The 20104-nt window shown below is 39.3% G+C and overlaps 1 protein-coding gene across 4 annotated transcripts in view; it reads right to left on the reverse strand.

Moving 5' to 3' along the window:
* The window catches only part of LOC121517434 (6-phosphofructo-2-kinase/fructose-2,6-bisphosphatase 1-like), a 45809-nt gene that overhangs the window by 5300 nt on the left and 20405 nt on the right, over positions 1 to 20104 (reverse strand). The window contains exons 1-10 of one of the 4 annotated variants that reach the window (XM_041799185.1): positions 15234 to 15342; positions 9318 to 9688; positions 3931 to 4056; positions 3725 to 3821; positions 3471 to 3537; positions 1402 to 1476; positions 1210 to 1266; positions 998 to 1119; positions 681 to 888; positions 375 to 521 (exon numbers count right to left, since the gene is read on the reverse strand). In XM_041799185.1, coding sequence (XP_041655119.1) covers positions 375 to 521; positions 681 to 888; positions 998 to 1119; positions 1210 to 1266; positions 1402 to 1476; positions 3471 to 3537; positions 3725 to 3821; positions 3931 to 4056; positions 9318 to 9426 — 1008 coding nt within the window. In that variant the 5' untranslated portion in view covers positions 9427 to 9688; positions 15234 to 15342. Of the gene's footprint in view, positions 1 to 374; positions 522 to 680; positions 889 to 997; positions 1120 to 1209; positions 1267 to 1401; positions 1477 to 3470; positions 3538 to 3724; positions 3822 to 3930; positions 4057 to 9317; positions 9689 to 15233; positions 15350 to 20104 lie in introns of those variants that run through there. The other 3 variants (XM_041799184.1, XM_041799186.1, XM_041799187.1) reach the window with 3 other exon arrangements.

A 20104-nucleotide genomic window follows, 5' to 3' on the forward strand; every position in this document is an offset into this window, starting at 1 on the left:
TAAATACTAAAACACGGCAGAGTTTGCTGCAGCTCTTGATAGACACTACTTGTCTTTTCTTGTGAAACAGACTGTGCCTCAGTACTTTAATAATAATAATAATAATAACAATAATAATACATTTTATTTCTAAAATGCATTTCATAAAAACTCAAAGACAATGAAGAAGAGCACCACCTTTACAGTACTGCTAATCATTAGGATGAAATAGACTGGATCATTCCAAAATGTGTGGATTAAAAAGTATTGAAGGAGGAATCATTTGTGGGTCTTATTTTAACAAGTCTTTTATGTGATAGATGTGTGGATACAGCAATAACAAATGGTTGGCTAAGGTGGAGGGGCCCAGAAATCCTGGATTTCCTTAAACTCACAGCATCTATTTCATTGAGGGCCTTCCACTGCTCATACTGGACTCCCAGAGCCTCTCCAGTCTGGATGGTCCTCTTCATGTGACTCGTCCACACCTTCAGGTCGCTGATTCTCTGACTTCTGATGAATGTGGCCAAGGCACTTGCATACTAGAGACAGTGGGAGAAATTTATACGCTTCAAAATCAGTTTTAATACTAGTGCAAAGTGGGACTTCTGTCTCCCTTTTCTGACAGTGAGAGTGGTTATGGAAACACTGATGACAGGTGCTGATGGTGTTTCTCTTCACAGCTCCCTGTATTCACTCACTTTCTGTCCTCTGGGTGAGAGGCCTGAATCTCCCCCGATTCGACCTAACAGGTTGAGTTCACTCTCTCCGTGGCGGCTCAGGTAGATGGATCTGGGTGTGACATGGATGTTCATGAGGTAGTAGACGATCCTGCTCTGGATGTGGTCCTGGACCCGGTTCACCAGGTATCTACTGCCCACGTCAAAGATCTTTATGTAGGACAGCTTCCTGTTCAAATGAAGGGGAAGAGAAACTTAAAAATTAGAGAGAGAAGAGAGGGCTGTCCATCTTCCTAAATGTTTATTATCAGATGAAGAAAAACATTGTGGGTCAGTACCTGTCCCTCTCATCGTCTATAGGCATGTAGCTGGCTCTGTAACACTCAATACGCTTCAGGAAGTCTTCATTGGCCTCATCTATGTCACGATCCACGTAATCTGGACTTCCAAATTTCACTTGCTGATCAGGAAGGACAAAATAGAGGAATTTACATCTCAACCTCATGAAGAGTAACTACATTCATTGACGTTATTTGAAGATGTTTCTCACCTTTATGTTCTCTGCAATGATTTCTGGGTCATCACAGATTGACTCCACAAAGAAAACCTGCACACAGAAAGCAATTCAAAAGCTAGCATATTGCATGTTAAGTGTGGTTTTAACACCCTAATGTGACTCTCAGAATAACAACAAAAGGCCCATTTTCATAAGTTACACATTGAAAATACACATTTTACTTACTTTGTAGCCCCTTTCCTTAGCTAAACTGATAATGATTGCCCTCCTCTCTCTGGTGGTGTTTGTGGCATCAAAAACCTGAATGACAAAGGAGACAGTTATCAATATACCATAAGCAATGTTAACAAGAACACAAATAGTCAAAATAAAAGCCTGAACAGAATAAAAACATGTGATCGAAACACACTAATCTGGAGATTCTGATCTGATTTGGCCCAACCGGAATGAAAATTTTATTCCTAACAGCGTGTCATCGCTGGAACCTTACAAAGCAGATAAATTGGCCAGATTCCATGTCAGACAGATTTAGCTTGCAAAGCTTCAAGCTGATTCACGTTCCCAGTCAGAGAATGACTGGACCAGTCAGCGTCATTTCAGGAGAAAGAAGTGGTAGGTGTGATTCACTGCAAGCCTTTAAACAATGGGGCCTGGGGCCTGAGATTAGTGTGGATGCAGCTATAATAGCAGTTTTATCAGAACTGGACAACATTTCTTTATTAAAAGGGGAGCAAAGAACTGAACTAAAAGCTTCTCTTTGTGAGCAATATGTTCTTGTTCTTCTTGAGTTTGATTTACAAACTGGCTCCATTACTTGGAGTTTAGTAGTGGTTAACATTATACACAGAAAACAAAATATAATGAATCCCAAAGTCTTTAAATGCAGGATTAGCACTAAAATGTCTGCCTGTCATGACATGAATGTGATTGTTTGTCTGGAGCTGACAGATGAGCCCCCCATTCAAGTTGTAGCATTTTTGTTTAAGTTGAGAGAGGATCGTCCACGCATTCAGCTGATATGCCTACAGTATCCTTGAGCAGCTATTACTGCCTCATTTTTCATGATTTTAATTCTTTATTTCATGTACTCAGAGATCATTTTCATGACTAAAATTTGGCCTGCTGGTTAATAACAAAACTGCAGGACATGCAACAAACATAAAAATACATTTTTGTTGCTTTGCAGGGACTTCAAACATTTAAAGTGTTTCTAGAAGTATTTTTATGTACTCCAGTGGTTTTCAAAGTGTGAGGCGGACCTCCTCTGGGGGGCGCCACAGAACCAGATACCAGAAAAAAAGGTGATTTGCTTTGCTAACTTCTGCTGTGCATGGAGCAAAATGGATAGACTTATAGTTACTATAGGGACTATGCTATAGGGTCAACTATTCAAGTTAGGATTTTCCTGCATTGATCCCAATGATGCTCAGGTCACAGTGTTTAATTTGCAAAGATGTACAAGTTAATGACAGCATAAGGCAGCAAAGACTGAGCAAAACATCTAGTGACCAAACTAGGGGAATTTTTAACAGTAAGTGAAAAGGAATTTCTGTTAGTGATCAGAGCACAAGCACTGATCAAAAGCAAGTACCAAGAAAGCCTGAAGGTGGAGGATGGTCTGCTGTTATGCAATCCTGCAACAACTGCACAGATGAAACCACATTTAGTTCCCACTATAGAAGAGCATAGAGCATAATAATCAGGTAGTATTGGCAATAGATTTATTCCTGAAACCAAAAATTGATTGCCTGGGAAAGACAGATGTTCAAGACCATTTACAGACCAAAATATCAAAAATATATTGATTTTAAAAACTGTTAAGGATTAGACATAAATGTTTGATAATATGGTGGTTTAATTTTTTTTCAATCTGAATATTTATGGGGGTGGGGGTCCACTGAATGAATAATTTTCTCTTAGGGAAGGCTCACTATCCCATACTTTGAAAACCCCTGATGAACTCTATTCTGCTGTGAATAAAAATAAAAGAGCATATGAAAAACCACACAAAGAGCCCGTCCTCTATTGTTTTTATCACCACACTATTATCATCTTTTCTGTACATTTATGATGCAAGAAGCTATTCTTAAACAATTCCATCTAAATAAGATAGCAACATTTTCCTGAATTGTATCTTTTAATAAGACATTAAATTTAGGATAAAAAGCAAAAACAGTACTAGCCTTGGAGATGTTTCCTTTCAATCTTAGCTGGAAAGTTATGAGTTAAACTCCTTTACACGTACATAAATTATTAATCTGAGACTAGATGGACAGTTCCAGATGTATACTCACAGCTACTTGTCCTTTTTCCTTTGCAAAGTAAGCAGCGACATCCTTCAATGCAGCAGCAGCACAGGCCCTGAAAGAGAAGTTACACTTCTTACTTGATTGAGATCAACAAATGTGAAATATCATACAAGTTATGGCAAACATTTGCATAAGAGTGAATGTAACTAGACTGTAATTAAAGGCTCAGAGTATTAGATGATTTTTCATATTCTGTGTTATGCCTCATCTGTCAGTTGTCATATTTTTATGCTCCTTACTTGCGGATCTTCATGGCCTCCTCATTATCAGGCTTGAAGAACTCGAAGTTCTTGTAGATCTTGACAGCCTCCCTGCGGTACTGGCCCACGTTAAACACTGGAGTTAGATCGGAGAAAAATTTTTACACACTTAAACAGTTATAAGACATCATTTTTCACCATTAATTTGTACAGATAGGATTCAAGGATTGACTCCTTTGACTGACTTTTTGTGGGCACCCCAATCCAGTTCAGGTAGCGAGTAAGCTTCTTGGAGATGTACGTCTTCCCTCTGGCCGGCAACCCTACCATCACAATTATTGTGGGAGAGTTACAGAACTGAGGCACTGACGCTGAAGGGAAGAAAAACACAGCAACAAGGAAAAGTTAGATTTTGATCAAAATGGTTATATCAGGGTTTCTGCACACTTTTAATAAGCAATTTAGGACCCAAACAAAGAAAGTTTAGTACTAATTTTGCATCAAGTTGCAGCAGTGATTTTCAGCAACTTTGAATCCTTTTGTCCCAAATTAAAAGAGATTTTTTGACTATCTTGTGAGTTGCCTCATGATCTTCCCCTGTATTTTTCAACTCAAAGTCAAATATCCTTTCACTTCTCCATGTCCCTCCCTCCTCTACATACTGCCTTAAATCAGTGGCTCTTAACAGATCTAGCATCAGGACCCACCACCATCTCCTTAATGGCAAATCGAGACCCAAAGTTGTTACATTTTGCAATCATAACAAAATGTTTTTAATGAAAAATGGTGCAGATCTGGATTAAAGATGGAACATAAGATGAAATGAAACAAAGGGACTCAGCCATATCCCTCAAAATAAAAGCTCATCATAGATTTTTTTCCCCTCCTATTTATTTATCCAGGCACAGCCTGGCTCAAACACAGCCACAACCCACTAAAAATGGGTTTTTGACCCACTTTTGGCTCCCAACCCAACAGTTGAGATGTAACTTGCCCAAAAATGTAATATGAAAAAAAAAAATCACTGAATAGACACTGTGGATTAAATTAAATACTCAAACATTACAATCAGAGAGCTACCTAAAACCAAGACCTCTCACAAGCTAAATTCAGACTTTCTTTTTTTTTTAAACTTCCTCAGGATGTGAATAAACCCTGTATAGACAATAGAGAATCCAGAACAACTCTGAGGCTCTGTGGTGCAGCTGCAGCACGTGTTGTGCGTGCTGCTGCCAGGGTAATCTTCATTAGGAGTGAGAATAAGAGCTCTGAGGAGCAGCTCAAATGACTTCAAACTGGTACGCAGGGTCACAAAGCCTGTCTTTGGAGGCACGCCTTGACACAGAAAACCAGCCAAACAAGTATGGACAAAATCAAAGACACTTAACCTTCAAACTAAAAACAATTAAACACCAAAATCTGAATATGCCTTTGAGGAAGAGAAGAACAACTTTGCTAACCGGATGCTCCTCCTCCTCGGAGAGAAAAACAGAGCTGCACACTAGATCACCATATGGCAGACAATTACAGGAAAGAAACCCTCCTAATCTCCAGGTGTGTTATTTTTCTACCTGCAGATGGTCACCAGTCAGGCCAGCTAGTCTAAGACTGTTTGACCACTAACAATTATGCTTGCCACGACACCAGAATGCAAAACTTAGACAAAATATAGCAAAAACTAGAACTCCAGCCTGGCTGTTACATACCTCTGCAAAGTTTGATTCATAGAAATTGTAAGCACAGCATGGACAAAAGGCCTGATGACCTTCAAGGTCTAATCAGATCATTTTTGAGTCAGAGCGAACATTTATGCAGTTTCAAGAAAATCTTTCAAAACATTCTCATGAGATTGTGTTCACAAGAATGATGTATACTATCCCCAGCATGAAGGCGTGATAAATCTGTTGGTGCCTTTTTTCAGTATGAAGACAACAAAAATGTAAGTCATACTGATAGAGAATTAAGATTCAGTTTCAGTTAGAATACAAGCTTCTGAAAGCAAGATCATTTAAATGAAATGATTACCATGGCGATACTGTGTTGCGCTTGCTATGCCTCTGCACCAGGGACAGCCAAGGCCAGAAGCCTATTGGGTCTGTCAATCCATCCAGGCCGTCCTTGCGAATGCAACATGGGCCACATGTTCATCTCCAGCTTTAAAGATTTCTATGAATCCAAATACAACAGCTCTTACTCTGTATGTGCTTTAGTTCTTTCACTGTCTGGCAATGGTATATCTCTTGGACGCTTATAACCAGAGGGGAGTTCTAGTCTTGAACATAGGTCTTGTCATGTGTGGTAGAGAGTTCACCCCCCCTTCCTTTTGCAGGACACCATGTGATCTGCCCCTCCCACCCAAACAGCTCTCAATTTAATTGAAGTGAAGAGCAGAGGGAGCCACAGCACGTCCTACTGTTATTTTAAAAAACAAAAGAGCTAAAGAAGACGGCAGAAAGACAAAATAATCATGAATAAACTAATAAATAAAACAACATCAGGCATATGCAAACACCTTTGTTTAGAAGAGTGAGACCTGAAATGATGCAAAATAACTATCACAACTGTAGCTGCCCCTCAAGGTAACACAACAAATTCATTTTAGAATTTGAAATTCATGCACCATGTGGTGCACAGAATAAATAATTATCATGTTTATAATTCTGCCATAATGAACAGCAATTAACAATGGGTTTGCTGCTGTTTTTGCAGACTTATTCATCTTTTCAATTAAAAGACATTTTTAAAGCTTTGGTATTTTTCAAGAATTTCCACTGAACACTGTCAAAACTGTACAAATGACATGGCACTCTTCTTTTTCTCAGAGTTTTGTCAGATTTTGAATAACTACAACCAAACTTCTGTGGTTTTGTTTCAGGTTTCAGTGCTTTCAGTAATAACATAAATAGAAATACTGAAGATCTAATCATTTTAAAACATGGTGTTAAAAAGTGTCTAAAATTTTGTCAACCTTACCCATTACTATCATTCCATAAAGCTGTTACAAGGAAAAGAAACAGCCTTTAAATTAAATATTTTAAAAGATGAGGTTACTTTTAAGAATAAATAAAAAAGAAATCTACTCAAACAACCTGACGTATTTTCCCCTAAAATCTAAATAATTTCACGTTTCTTACCAAGTCATGACCCCGGTGCTGCACGCCTGTCTGTGTCTAGGGTCAAAGTAAAGCCAGTATTATAAGGCAGACAGGAGGGTAGATGCCAGTTAGATGTACCCACAAAAGGTTCCCGGATGGAACGTGACCATGACTGACTGTGTGCGTGTCTATACAGGGACAGGCGGAGTGTCAGCCTCCAGGCGGTTCGATTATGAATGGAGTATGCTGTGTTAGCAAAACGCTCAAAGGATCACGTCAGAGACTGGACAGAGAGCCAACTCGACTTGGCTTCCATCCCAGCACTGACCCCCTCTGTCTCTTAGACTGCTGGCAGACTACCTGCATCATCACCGCCCACCTCCCCTCCCCTCGCTCATGCCCCCAGGCCTGCGGATCATTTGTTTGGTAAACGGTAAATGGACTGTACTTGTAAAGAGCTTTTCTAGTATTCTGACATTCACATTCATCCATTTACATCCCATTCATACTCAGATGGAAAAGGCTGCTTCATAAAGACCCATAAGAAAGAACTAATCCCATCTATACACATTCACATTGAGATGGTAATGTCAGCCTCAACATGTGACTGCAGGAGCAGAGGTTGAACCACTGACAAGTTCAAATCCATTTACCTGAAACGGTAAATAGTAAACTGATGGCAGATGCTTCTATGTTGAGTTTCCATCACTGACACAGCAGTGGGAGAAATCTGGGTTCACCATCTTCCAAACATGACTGCAGGAGCTGGAGATCAAACCCCCTACGTTTCAGTTGAGAGACTGGCTGACTCCACCCCTGAGCAGTTTGTTTAAATTTAAAATTTAAAAACATTCAAAAACATAATGGCCATTTTTCCCCGGGTGAGCTGAAGTGTTGAGTAATTAATTGAGTTTAAATCTAAGTCTCTTTCTTTACAGCACAGCATGAGATCAGCCCCTCCCATCAAAACAGCTCTCACTCTAATTTAAGTGAGGAGCTGAGGGAGCCATGACACAAGCTGACTAGAGAGCTAAAGAAGATGTAAGAAAGGCTGCCACTGTTTGACAAAAAGGCTTAAAAGGACCACTGGGAAGTGGAGCCACTCTGTAATAATGCAAAAATTTGCTGAATTATTTACATGTTTTAGCTCTCCATTAAGGCAGTGGTTCTCAACTGGTCCAGCCTCAGGACCCACCAGTCTGTCTTATAACAGATTGCTACCCAAGTTTCCCAAAAATGTTCAACAATACATGTTTAGTTGATTGAATATGGTGCACTTGGGAGAATGATTGAAACACAACACCTGATAAAAACGGAAAAGGGACAATACTGACAAATTTTATGCCCTCTTTGCCCATTGCTGTGCGTCAATTTTTGCCAGTTTTCCAGAAAGCTTGTGAAGTTACTTCATTATCATGAGAACAGTAGCCACTTATTGCAAGAAGAGGAAATAAATTAGTAGAAATATCGATCAAACCTTTAAATTGACCTAATTTCACAGTAAAACAGGTTAAGATAAAGGTATCAATGCATGCAATGCAATGCAAGGATTTCCTGACTTTTGCCACCCTTTTTCTTTCCTTTTTTTTTTTTCTGGACACCTAGTCGTGGCCCACTGAAAACTGCTCTGTGACCCACTTTTGGGTCCCAACCCACCAATTGAGAACCACTGCCTTAAGGCAACACAGTGAACTTATAGAATCATCTGAAATTTACTCACAAAGTTGGGTTAGAGTAATTGTGATCACCATGTTAAATAAAAATAGTTTTTATTTTAGTAGTTATAAATGTTGTCATACCAGAATTTTAACAATGTCAAAATGTTTTGATGCAAGGCAGTTAAAATAAACATCATGTGCAGGGGATGTCTTGTTTCTGATATATATATATTGCAGGCAAATTGCACAAAAAACCCTAGGAACAAAACATTGCCAGTGTTTTTGTCCAGTTTAGACAGTGTGCAGGAGTTTCTTGCAATATATCATAAATGTATTGCTCCCCTTCAGGCCTGAGAAACACAGACCAAAAACCTGAACTTGATATTCTTTAGATAAATGGAAATACACAAAATATATAGTTATTTAAAGAAATAAGAAAAAGAAAGTCAAGACAATAAAAATTATAAATTATAAAGATATGTTTCCCAGCCCTACTCTCTCTTCAATTTTTTTTATAAGTTTCAGCTGTTTTTGTTGAAACTTGTATTAAAATTTCAGTACTTGAAGATATAAGTGTTCATTAAAGGTAGTCTATATAATTTTACCACATGTAGTATTGAAAAGTATCAAAGTTCTGTAAATTTTTTTAGCAACCTAAATATTTTTTTTTTTAAAAGTCCAAATTTAAACTGTATGTGTGTAAATTCAGTTTCACTACCACAGAGCTAGTGCAAAAGCAAGTTCATCTACTATACTAAGTCTAAACTGCAGGGAAACAAATCCAGGAGAGAGTTAAAGTAACACCAGACCAGAAATCAACAGGACAGAAGAACAAAATAAAGGCTCCTAATGTTCTACTCCAGTTTACTCTGCACTTACATCCTCTCCTGCGGTTCAAGTTGCATCCTATCCAGGGCACCCAGATCTTCAGCAGAGGAGTCTGAGTGAGTCTTTTCTGCTCTGTGGACGTGTTAAAGGTGAGAGCCATGAGGCTTGAGCTGCAGGTGGAGGACTGAAACTCACACCACTCTGATCTGTGTGTGCTTCACTGAACTCCTGCAGGTCAGGTGATTGTTACTAAGAAGCAGGAAGGAGGGGGGGAGTGAGGCTGCGCTGCTCGTCTGCCTCTCCGTCTGTTTCACGGTTCAAACGGCCAGAGAGCAGCTGTCAGAATCTGTGTGCTGATGTCAGACTGCAGAGGAGCGACCTGGGCCACCAGACGGCACATCTGCTCCTGAGCGACAAAGCTGCTGTCAGAGTCAATGAGACGAAAGCATCAGAAGAGGAAACCTGTCATGAATTCAGACAAGCTCAGACCAGACTGCACAAGTTTAACAGGGAAGCTGGGCTGGGATTGTGCTTTCCTCCCACTAGAGGGCAGTTCAGACCTTAACTTTAAAGAGCCGTCTCAATGAAAGAGTTTTAGTTTATCACTGAAAATAACAGTGACAACTCACTAGGGCTGGGCAATGTAAACAAAAATTATGTATTAGTTTTTCTTTTGGTTGTATGGCAATAAATGACATACATCTCCATTTTCCTTTAAGAAATAATTAGTTATCACAAAAACAGATTTACAAACTATGTTTTTTTGTAAAAATAAAAAATACTGAAACCTGTTTGATATTGTAGCAACAAAAATAGAGGCTTATATACTCAATATTGGGCAGTTGTTTACTTTTAATTATAAAATATTGCAGGCAAAGTCATACACACTGTCTAAATTGTACAAAAGTATCTGCAACAACAATTCTTTTTTGTACAATTAGACAACAGGTAGGGGTTTGCCAGCAATTTTTGACATTTAAAACACACACAACCATTTTTTGGTTGTCAAAAATGTCTGTACCCTTGAACATCATCTGATTCAAATGGATAAAATCTTCATTGTTTAAATTATCAGTTGTATCAAAACTAGAGGAAATGAATGATCTTCAGTCATGTGGTTAACCAAACAAAAGAGCATTGGCTACATTGCATGTGTGCTCATTCAACCAAGATCCTGCCACCTGGGTGGTTGTGCGCACGTGAGATGAAATGGGAACGCACAGCAAGACAGAGAGGAGTAATGCAGTGCTGGGTGATCCAGGTAGAGAGACACACAAAGTGACGCAGAAGATGTTACATTCTGATTGTTTTACACACTGGAAACAACATATCTTAAGCTTGGCAAGTAGATGCAGGGTGTTTTTGGTCTGAAGTAGCGCTGAGAGTGTCTCTGCAGCCCTCCATCAGAGTATCAACTCCTATGGCTTGTCTAATACACCAGTCAGCAAATACAGGTATTAAGTCCCTTTATCATCCCATTAAAATGCAGACATCAGGATTGAGATGCTGTGGTGTATATGGCTGAGTTAAAAACATTTTGTTAGTTATTGCAAATGCTTGATTTCAGTTATTGCTGCCAAGGGTGGCACAACCAGTTATTAGGTTCAGGAGGTAATTACTTTTGCACATAGGGCCAGATCAATCTGGATTTTTCCCCCCTTAATAAACAAAATCATCATTTACACACTACATTTTGTATTTACTTGGGTTGTCTTTGTGAGATATTAAAATTGGTTTGATGAGCCAAAACATTGAAGTGAGATATATATATGCAAAAAATTACTGGATGAGTGGCCAAGGCCTACAGCTCAAGCATGCAATTCAAACCAGTCAGTTTCTTTAGCAGGACACAGGGCATGCAGATGGAAATATCTGTTCTGCAAAGACACACCAGTTTCCCAGCCGTACACAAACATTAAAAATAGTTAGCTGAGGGGTAAAAGTTTGGCTGCAGCTGTAAAAACTTCTGTGGATGCTGATGGATTAAGTGCATTTAGATGACTAAGCATGATTAATAGTCTGATGAAAAAAGAGAAAGTAGCAATAACAGAAACTCACTGCTCTTCACTGCAAATAAAATTGCCAGATAAATAGTTGTACCACACAAAAGTCAAGAAAATAAAGAACTTCAGCAAAAGTAGAAAACCTATGTGCACACAAGTTTCTTATTATATTGACTTCTTCTTTAATAACAGCTGGTGAAGTTGCAGCTACTTTTGACTACTGCTGTGCTGTCAGTAAAATCCTATTAAGAAAAACAACGTAAAAGGACATGGTCAAGCACAAGAAGGTTAAGAAAGAGTTTGCTTAAAAAATAATCCTTTTCTTACTGATTAATAAAACAACAGTTTATCTGCTAAAACTGATGCTTAATCTGCAAACATTTTAAGTCACATTATTTTTTCTGTACTAATCCTTTTAAACAATATTTTCATATAATGAGAAGTGGACTCTGTGGAAGAAGGGAAATTGAAACAGCTGCATTAGTTGTGGTTCCAGCACAGTGAAAGCTTTCTAGCAGCCTAATGACACAATGTGATATTTAAGGGCACTTTGCAATGTTTATTCATCATTTAGGGGCTCAATAAAGGCACTTAACTGTGTTTTTATTGACATGCTTGATGCTCTCTGGCCTGCTGTGCCAGCTCCAGGCATCCCCAACAGAATCCTCACTCATCTATCTTATCTGCAGCGTCAGAGTCCAGGTCAGACTCTTTAAATCTCCGGACAGGTGGATTTTAATGTTGCTCTCTTGTTGTCAAACTGCAATTTTCCCTTGTAAAACACTCAGTGACTGCCTGGTCTCCCTCACTCATTCCCATCAATGACAAACTGTTCCACCATTTTCTGAATATGTGTGTTATTGACTGGCAGTTGTTAATGCATTTGCAGCATGCTAGCTTATTTCAGTTATTCGATTTTTCTGGTCTTATACGGGCTTTAAAATGTATAAAATTTCTGAATTTGCTCAAGTTTTTCTTTATGTATGTCGCCCTTAGCAGCTAACTTGACACGCCAGATAACACATCCATCTGGAAAAGCTTCTATAGAAAACGTTTGAGAAAAGGCAGAGGCTTTTAAAAAACACACGGAGTGTGATTGGATGAACGTTCTGTCTGTCACATCTCTACGGGCCAATAAGAGCAACAAAACACGTGATGTAGCAGCTATCAAGCTGAGCGTGTACAGCCACGGGAATAACGCGAAACATGGCGAGTGTAGACATGTAAGTACTCGACATTTGTCGTTTTTAAGAAGAAAACAACTCACTGCTGTTCTTTGTTCTTCTTTTTATGAAGAATTGTTGTCAAGTTCTGATAAAACGTACGCTTTAGCAGCATCCATGCTAAGCTCTTCCACCATAATTGCACCGGCCTCTTGCTGCTGCTTGTTTACATCACGACTCTGCCGTGCCTGAAAGTACTGCCCCTCGTCGCTAATTGGTTCTGCCACTATCTAATTGGGCCCAAACAGTTCAGATGGGAGCTCAACAAGATGGATTCGCCAGTGAAAAACAAGGAAATGGGCGTATCCATCTGCTTTGCATGGTTACTTAGCAGCCACGCATGATAACAATTAAACTGTGATTAATCTTGTCTGGTTTCTTGCTGTTGAAGACCAGATGTCGTCAGACACATCAGCACACTGGGTTGACAAAAAGCTCAGCAACAACTGGAGATGCCCTGAATGAAACTAGTTAGGGATGTTCCGATACCATTTTTTCCTTCCTGATACAATTACAATACCAAGGTGAGGGTATTGGTCAATACCGAGTACTGATCTGATACCAGTGTGAACTTTCTGGACTGACTGTTAAGACTAGCAAATTATTTTAGACCTATATTTGACTCAGAACATATAGAATCATAATGAACAGCGTCTCTGAGAATCGTGCCTGTCTCTACAAAATGCCTTATGCCTCATACCAATGAATATGTGAAATTATACCTCATTATTGGATTTAAAAACAGAGATTCTCTCATTGCCACATAAACACACAGCGTCTATGATCCGCTGCTAATAATAACAAGTTTCAACTTTTTTCTCGTCATTTTGACTTTAATCTCAAAATTGTTTCAACTTTATTTTAGAAATTTCTTATTCTCGAAATTTCAACCTTATTCTCATCATTTCGACTTTGATCTCGACTTGTCAAAAATCATTTCCTCCTTCGAAAATGGCCCTCATCCTCTTCCGTATCCATTCATACAGTGCCAGCAAAGAAGAATTAATTTCCGATTTTTAGCGCTAACATTTAGCATGGCTAAACGAAGCAAAATATAAAGTTAAACCAAATGGTATCAGATCGCTGTATAAACTTGTGTACTCATTGATACCAATACCTGCATTTTAAGCAGTACTGGGCGTATTTCTGATACTTATATCGGAATCGGAACAACCCTAAAACTAGTTATAAAAACTTTGATTAAAATATGTGATTGGTAGATTAGAATTGTTAATTCGGGTGCTTGATAGCATAGCGAGAGCCCACTCAGTAATCACCTCCCCACCTCACCAGGTAAGTGAGAAAACCATAAGAGTAGTGGTATTTCACTGGCTGTTGAGGCCATCCAGCTTATTCTACACCTAGAAAGTAAGATGGTCAAACTGGGCTGCTACTACAGCAGCCGAATTACACAAGACAGTTATTCTCTGAGGAAAAGACCTTATCAGCGGCACTGGAAATATCACAGCGGCTTGAACTGCTGTGGCGCTGTGCATTCACATGCCACAATTGGGGGTTAAGTGTCTCCCCCAAGGACACATCAATGTGACAGTAAGAGCTGGGGATTGATTCCACAACCTTCCAACTGCAAATGACTGACTCAGCATAACAAGCCACAGTCACCTCAGTGTGACCCATGGTGCTTTGAGCAGTCAGACATCTAAAAAATTGCTCTATAAGCTTAAATCTGATTGATCGGCAGCTTATCATTTAAGGAACATTTGACCTGCATTTACATCTCAGTGGGAATACTCACATTTTAATAAAGGTTAAATAAAAACAAAACATTTTCTAGACTTTGTTCCTGATTACAACATGTTAGCAATAAGAGAAAATCTCCTAATTCTTATCTTTAATTTTTCTCTTTCCAAAAGTGAGCATCACTTGTGAAATAATATGGCTGTTACTCTGTGTATCAAGCTGCCAGTACTGAGACCTTAAAGCCAAACATTCCATTAAATCCAAACCACAGAATGGCATCTTCCCAGTTTTGGCCAGTGATCAAAGTCTTAAAAGCTCTTGGGTAGTCATTTGCTGGTCAGCGATAGCCCCTGATGGCTGGCATTTCCTGTTTTGGGAGAAGCTTGATCATTAAGACAAGGTACATGCTATTCTAGTGGGCGTTTACTGTGGCAAGAGATCAGTTAAAGACTGCCATGAGGGCACTGGAGTGGGAGCAGATCCTCTTAATGCTTCCCTGCTTTTTGTCTTTTAACACATATCATGCACATGCATAAAAACAAGATAACTTTTAAAGGAACATGAAGTAATATGTCAGCGAATAACATAAAGTATGTTGTCAAGAATGAAAGTACTAGTTTAAAATGTTTCTGCAGTTGTTTTAACCCCTGCTTGTTTTAAGATTAGCTGCAGATCACGTTTGCCTCTTTTACTGCTTCATAAAGTCACTCTTTATTGTTGATAATCTTGCAAGCTAGTGTGTCTAGAAAGCGCAATAACCCGTGACAAAACGACAAACAGTGATTATCTATCTTGTTGCAGAGAAACCATGCAACTCTGTCAGAGTTTCCCTTAGCATGGAAGTCCCTCAATTGCTGCATGAAGTTAAGCATTACATGACAACACATGGAGTCTATTTATACTCACATATGTGCAGCACTCAGTCACTATGAACATGTCTGTGGTCTGTGAAATGTCACGTGCATAAATCATAGCAGCAAGGTTTCCTTTATGTTTTTTTCTGCTTTCTCTCTGCAGAGGTGGATCATTGATGAGCTCACCTGCGCTGTCACACCTGCGGATCCTCATGTGTCCCCGCTGAAGAGGCTCCATTCTGTGCTACACTCCAACGAAACTACCAGCGGAGCAGTTACACACCATCAACACGACAAGACACTGGATTATGTTGTCAGTGGGTCCAGAAGTGATGCTCTTTTTAAAGAAACCAAATCCCTCTGCCAAAGTATTCTAACCAACCCCAGCCCCCCCCCACTCTGAGCCTTCTCTCTCCTCGACACATGGACATACGATAGCAGCAGACTGGGCTTGTCCTTTAATGTTTGCCAGGGCCAGAGTTCACAACATACACACAGAACGAGAAAAGCAGCACTCACAGGGCGCGTCAAAACAAGTGCAAAGGTCGCTGAAAAGTGATTGTGGTTGCACTGGGAGACACAGTGAAGTGTGTGCTTATAGATCACAGCCACTTACTGTGCCTAAGAAGGCTGTTAGAGGGAGGGTTGACTGGAGATTATGACCTTTAAGTCATGTTATGCTGTATTTAATCTTCTTTAAACAGAACAGCAAACCATGATGTAGACTAGAGATGTAAAATATACAAATTTTATACGATAATTATATCTGGTTATGGCAATATCATGGTATTTGGTATCTGTAAAGGCAAACTGTTAAACGTGCACCACTGGCTGTACTGTCATCTACAACAGCGCACGTTTAAAAGTATTTAATCCTTCTTTCTAAGTGTAGATCAGTGATAAAAGTCATGGAGTCTATCACACACTGCATCCTGCTGCAGCAGCAACGCCAGGCACAATTAAAACCACTGAACAGTTTTCACAATGTTCAAACTTATTTTTACTGCTTTTAATGTTAAATAAATGAATTAAATTGGTGCTAATTGGTTATTTTAGGAACTGAAATAGTCCCTAATGTTTCATAAGCTTCCTATGAAGTGAACTCGCAGCGGGACAGAGCTCAGCATTGTTGCACCATATACCCCTGTAAAATTTGGGCCAGGTATGACTGTATTAAAAAGTGAATACCGCCCAATCCTAGTACACATTAATAGTTGTAATTAGCTAGCAAAAAGACACAGTTATATACAAAATAATGATTATATCAACAATAAACGTAAATATGCCTGTCATGGAATATAACAATAACGTACTCTCCCTTCTTGGTTTAAAAATCTGCAGCTCTGGAGACAGTCCTAATAGAAATATTTACCTTTATAGAAATGCTCTGTGTTCAACACAATTTTGGACTGGCAATCTGGCATACAGGGCATTTTCCTGGTGGGCCGACATACTTTGGGGCTGGTATCATTTATTTATTTTTCATTTTTTGCTCTGCACCGGCCCAGAGAGCAGGGGCAGCGGCTCATTGGTTGTTTTCTTTATAAAGACAGTTTACTGGCCCAATGGCGTCTCCTAAAGGTCCATTCACACCCCACCCCTCCCCTCTCTGCTCCAGCTAAAAGTGAAACTGAAGTGTACGGACAAAACGAAACCCAAGCGCCAAAATGATCAGTTGGATATGAAAATGACCGTCAAATTAGAACAAAAAAAGATGTGCAGAAGTTGTAAAGACTCTGCAGTCTGTGCAACACACAGTCTGATGCTGCATGCAGCTACACGAGGAGGAGGAGGAGGAGGGGAAGAGGCACAGAGGAGAGGCAGGGTGTGAGAGCCCAGTTACATACAAGTAGACCTGTGTCAGTATTTTCATTAATGTTGAGGACTCTTACTCTGACACGCCAAGTGGATTTGTTTCATCTGGAAGACCTTTGATATACAGCGTTTGGGAAAGGGCAGAGCCTGTGAAAAAAAAAGCTCGAAGGGTGTTTGGATGAGCATTCTGTCCATCACATCTTTACAGGCCAATCAGAGGAACAAAACTAGTGACGTCATCACTGCTACCGAGGTGCGTGTGCGCAGCTACCGAGGAATAAACTCCATATAAAACTGCATGACGCAAACCATGGTGACTGTAGACATGTCAGTACACGACTTTTGTCGTTTTTGAAAAGAAAACAACTCACTGCTGTTCTTTGTTCTTCTTTTAACGAAGAAATGTTCTCAAGTTCTGATAAAACTGGCGCTTTAGCAGCATCCACGCTAATGTCTTCTGCCATAACGGCACCGGCCTGTTGTTGCTGCTTGCTTACATCATGACTCCACCATGTCTGTAAGTACTGCCCCTCGTCACTGATTGGTCCTGTCACTTTCTAACTTGGCCCAAACAGTTCAGACAGGAGCTTTGAAAGATGGATTTGCCAGTGAGAAACACAGAAACAGGTGTATCCATCTGCTTTGCAAGGTTAGAGGACTCTTATTTTTGATTGTAGAATAAATTATTACATGTGATTGATTTACTATTATGCTATCAGAGTTACATTAATATGTTAGCCTATTTAGCATATCTTCATTTGTGATTTCTTATATTTTCTATGTTTTAATGGGTTTAGAAAAATGGCTAATATAATTGCTGAACAGTACAGCACTGACTAATAAGATGTTTTGGAGTAGAAATATACAGAACCATCAAACACCAAAGCAGAGTAGCTCTTCCTTAAGTATTAAACATCAAATTTGTTTTTATCAGCATTATTCCAGTAAATTTACTTATTTAATATGCAATTTCATTTCTGTAAGCATTTGAATTAAATCGGGCCTTTTGATTTAAAAATATAATGAATTCTGGCAGAAATAGTATCAAAATAAGTGTATATTTTTTCTGCTCTTCTACGGCACTTCTATGTTGCCTACACTCACCATATTGATTTGGTGTATACTCATCTCAGACCATTAGTCAGTCAAAACAGAAGGAAATCACACCATTAGATGTGTCTTTGATGCCAGCTTCTAAATTATGCCATAGTTGGATAATTTTTTTTAGTAGCTCTATGTTATAGGGGGGAAATGAAACGTATGTAACATGTTATATTTTGACCTGCTGTGAAGGGCCGGTCCTAGGAAAAATGCCAGGGTCGATTTTTCTCCCCAGTCCAGCCCTGGTTCAACATATTCACAGCATCAACAAAATAGCAAAGCTTTGTATACTGTTGAACAGAAATGTTAAGAAGCCACTTCATCACACACATTGAGATTGTACAACTTATTCATCATAGTGTCTATAGTGGTGCACTTGTCATAGGATACAAGTGCACCAATTTTTATCACAAGTGATCATATCTTGATAATGATCAAACTGGGTTTGACTGCACTGCCCTTGTTGACAGCAGCTTAAATGAGCTCTAACATTCAGTAGGCATGAGCTACAGGGGTCTTTAAGATAATTTCATTCTACTCCATTCCACTTTGGCTCAGAGCAACACTGACTCAAATCATATCCCTTGAGGTCATCTTTTAGCCTGCTGTGTTTGTTGCATTTAGCCTTAACATTGGCCTTTTTGGTATCAGGCCATTTTCTTTCATTACTCTACTGACTGTCCAAAAAAACCCACACCAATGAGAGGAGGGAAACAGACTTTGTTATGGACGATGGATTAGTACAGTTCATCATTTACAATTAATTTTTACATCAGTTTCAGATTCTGTATTATTTCTGCTTTTCTGTGCACACACAACGCACTCTAATGAAAGGATGCAACTCTCAGCCCCTGGGGTGAGTAAATTCTTTTGGATTATGCTTAATCATGCTTTCTTTTGCACAGCTTTATCAACCAATCAGACATCTGTAAAACATGTTTTAGAGCTGAGATTTTGCAGGCTTTTAGTTTCAGATACCACAGATAATATCTGACCCAGTAACTCCTCCTGTTTTAGTTTGCTTTAGTGTCTCAGGACATGTAATTTGAAATGATCAGGACCTATGATATCCTTCAGATCCTGCTGGTGAAGGATATCCGGTGTAGGGAAACTTTAACAGGAGATGTTAACTATTGGCTGGAGTGTAGCTGCTTAGTCATGCCAGCTAAAGCGTTTTCAGCTAATGCAGATTCAAAGTTCATCAGTACGTTTTCGGAGAACAGATTGATTTAAACACAAAGTTCACAGATCAACTCTGTCCCCATAATGAGGTAAGGTTTTTGGCTGACCACTGAGGTCAACCCTACACATGGCTCTGTATGTGTCTGACTGACTGACTGAGTGAGTGACTGTACTCTCAGAGCCATACCATACAAAACTGAGCTATAGACAGAAACCCATTGGCAATGGCTGCCACCACTGCGGTGATTACCTCGGATATGGCTTCAGCACTGCGTCTGTTTTACTAGAACGGGACCACGTTTCTGTATGAAATAAAGAATAAAAGCAACCCTCATGTTGTGGGAGGTGTTCCCACTCTTCTGCCCACCTGCTCCAGCATGACTGTGTGATAGATACTTGGAAAGGGTAACTTCTTATGTAAATGCATGTATACAATGCCTGCTAATGGAGTGATTAGCTAGGACTTAAAGTACGTTGTAGCGAGCCCGGAACTTCGGTGACTTTTCAGGGTCTTTGGAGATTAAATCCACAGCGTTACATCAGATAATAAGCGTCTTTTTATCCATCTTTAATCCATTTTCAATCATGTACTTTGGCTTTCTTCAGTGGGCAGCGCCATGTTTGTTGACATGCAGTGCATTGTGGGAGTTGTCGTCCATTTGTGTCTCTACTGCTTAGCGTAGAGGCACAAATTAATCTAACTGCAAAAAAGCGCATGGACTTTTCTTTGTATATATGTAGACATTTTGGAAACCATTTGTCACAGAATGTTTATTTTTTTCACTGTTTTGTCCTCAAAAGATAGGAGAACAATTCTGTGCAAAGAAAAGGCTTAGTCATTATTTTTAACTGTTTGTTATCAATAAGAATCTGTGAGTTTCAAATTCTGATTTGTTTTCTTTTGTCTTTAGAGTCCTGTAACTTCTTTAAAATTCAAGTGACATTACTGTAGTAGATAT

Source organism: Cheilinus undulatus, linkage group 11 (assembly GCF_018320785.1).
Source record: "Cheilinus undulatus linkage group 11, ASM1832078v1, whole genome shotgun sequence".
Taxonomy (NCBI): Eukaryota; Metazoa; Chordata; class Actinopteri; order Labriformes; family Labridae; genus Cheilinus; species Cheilinus undulatus.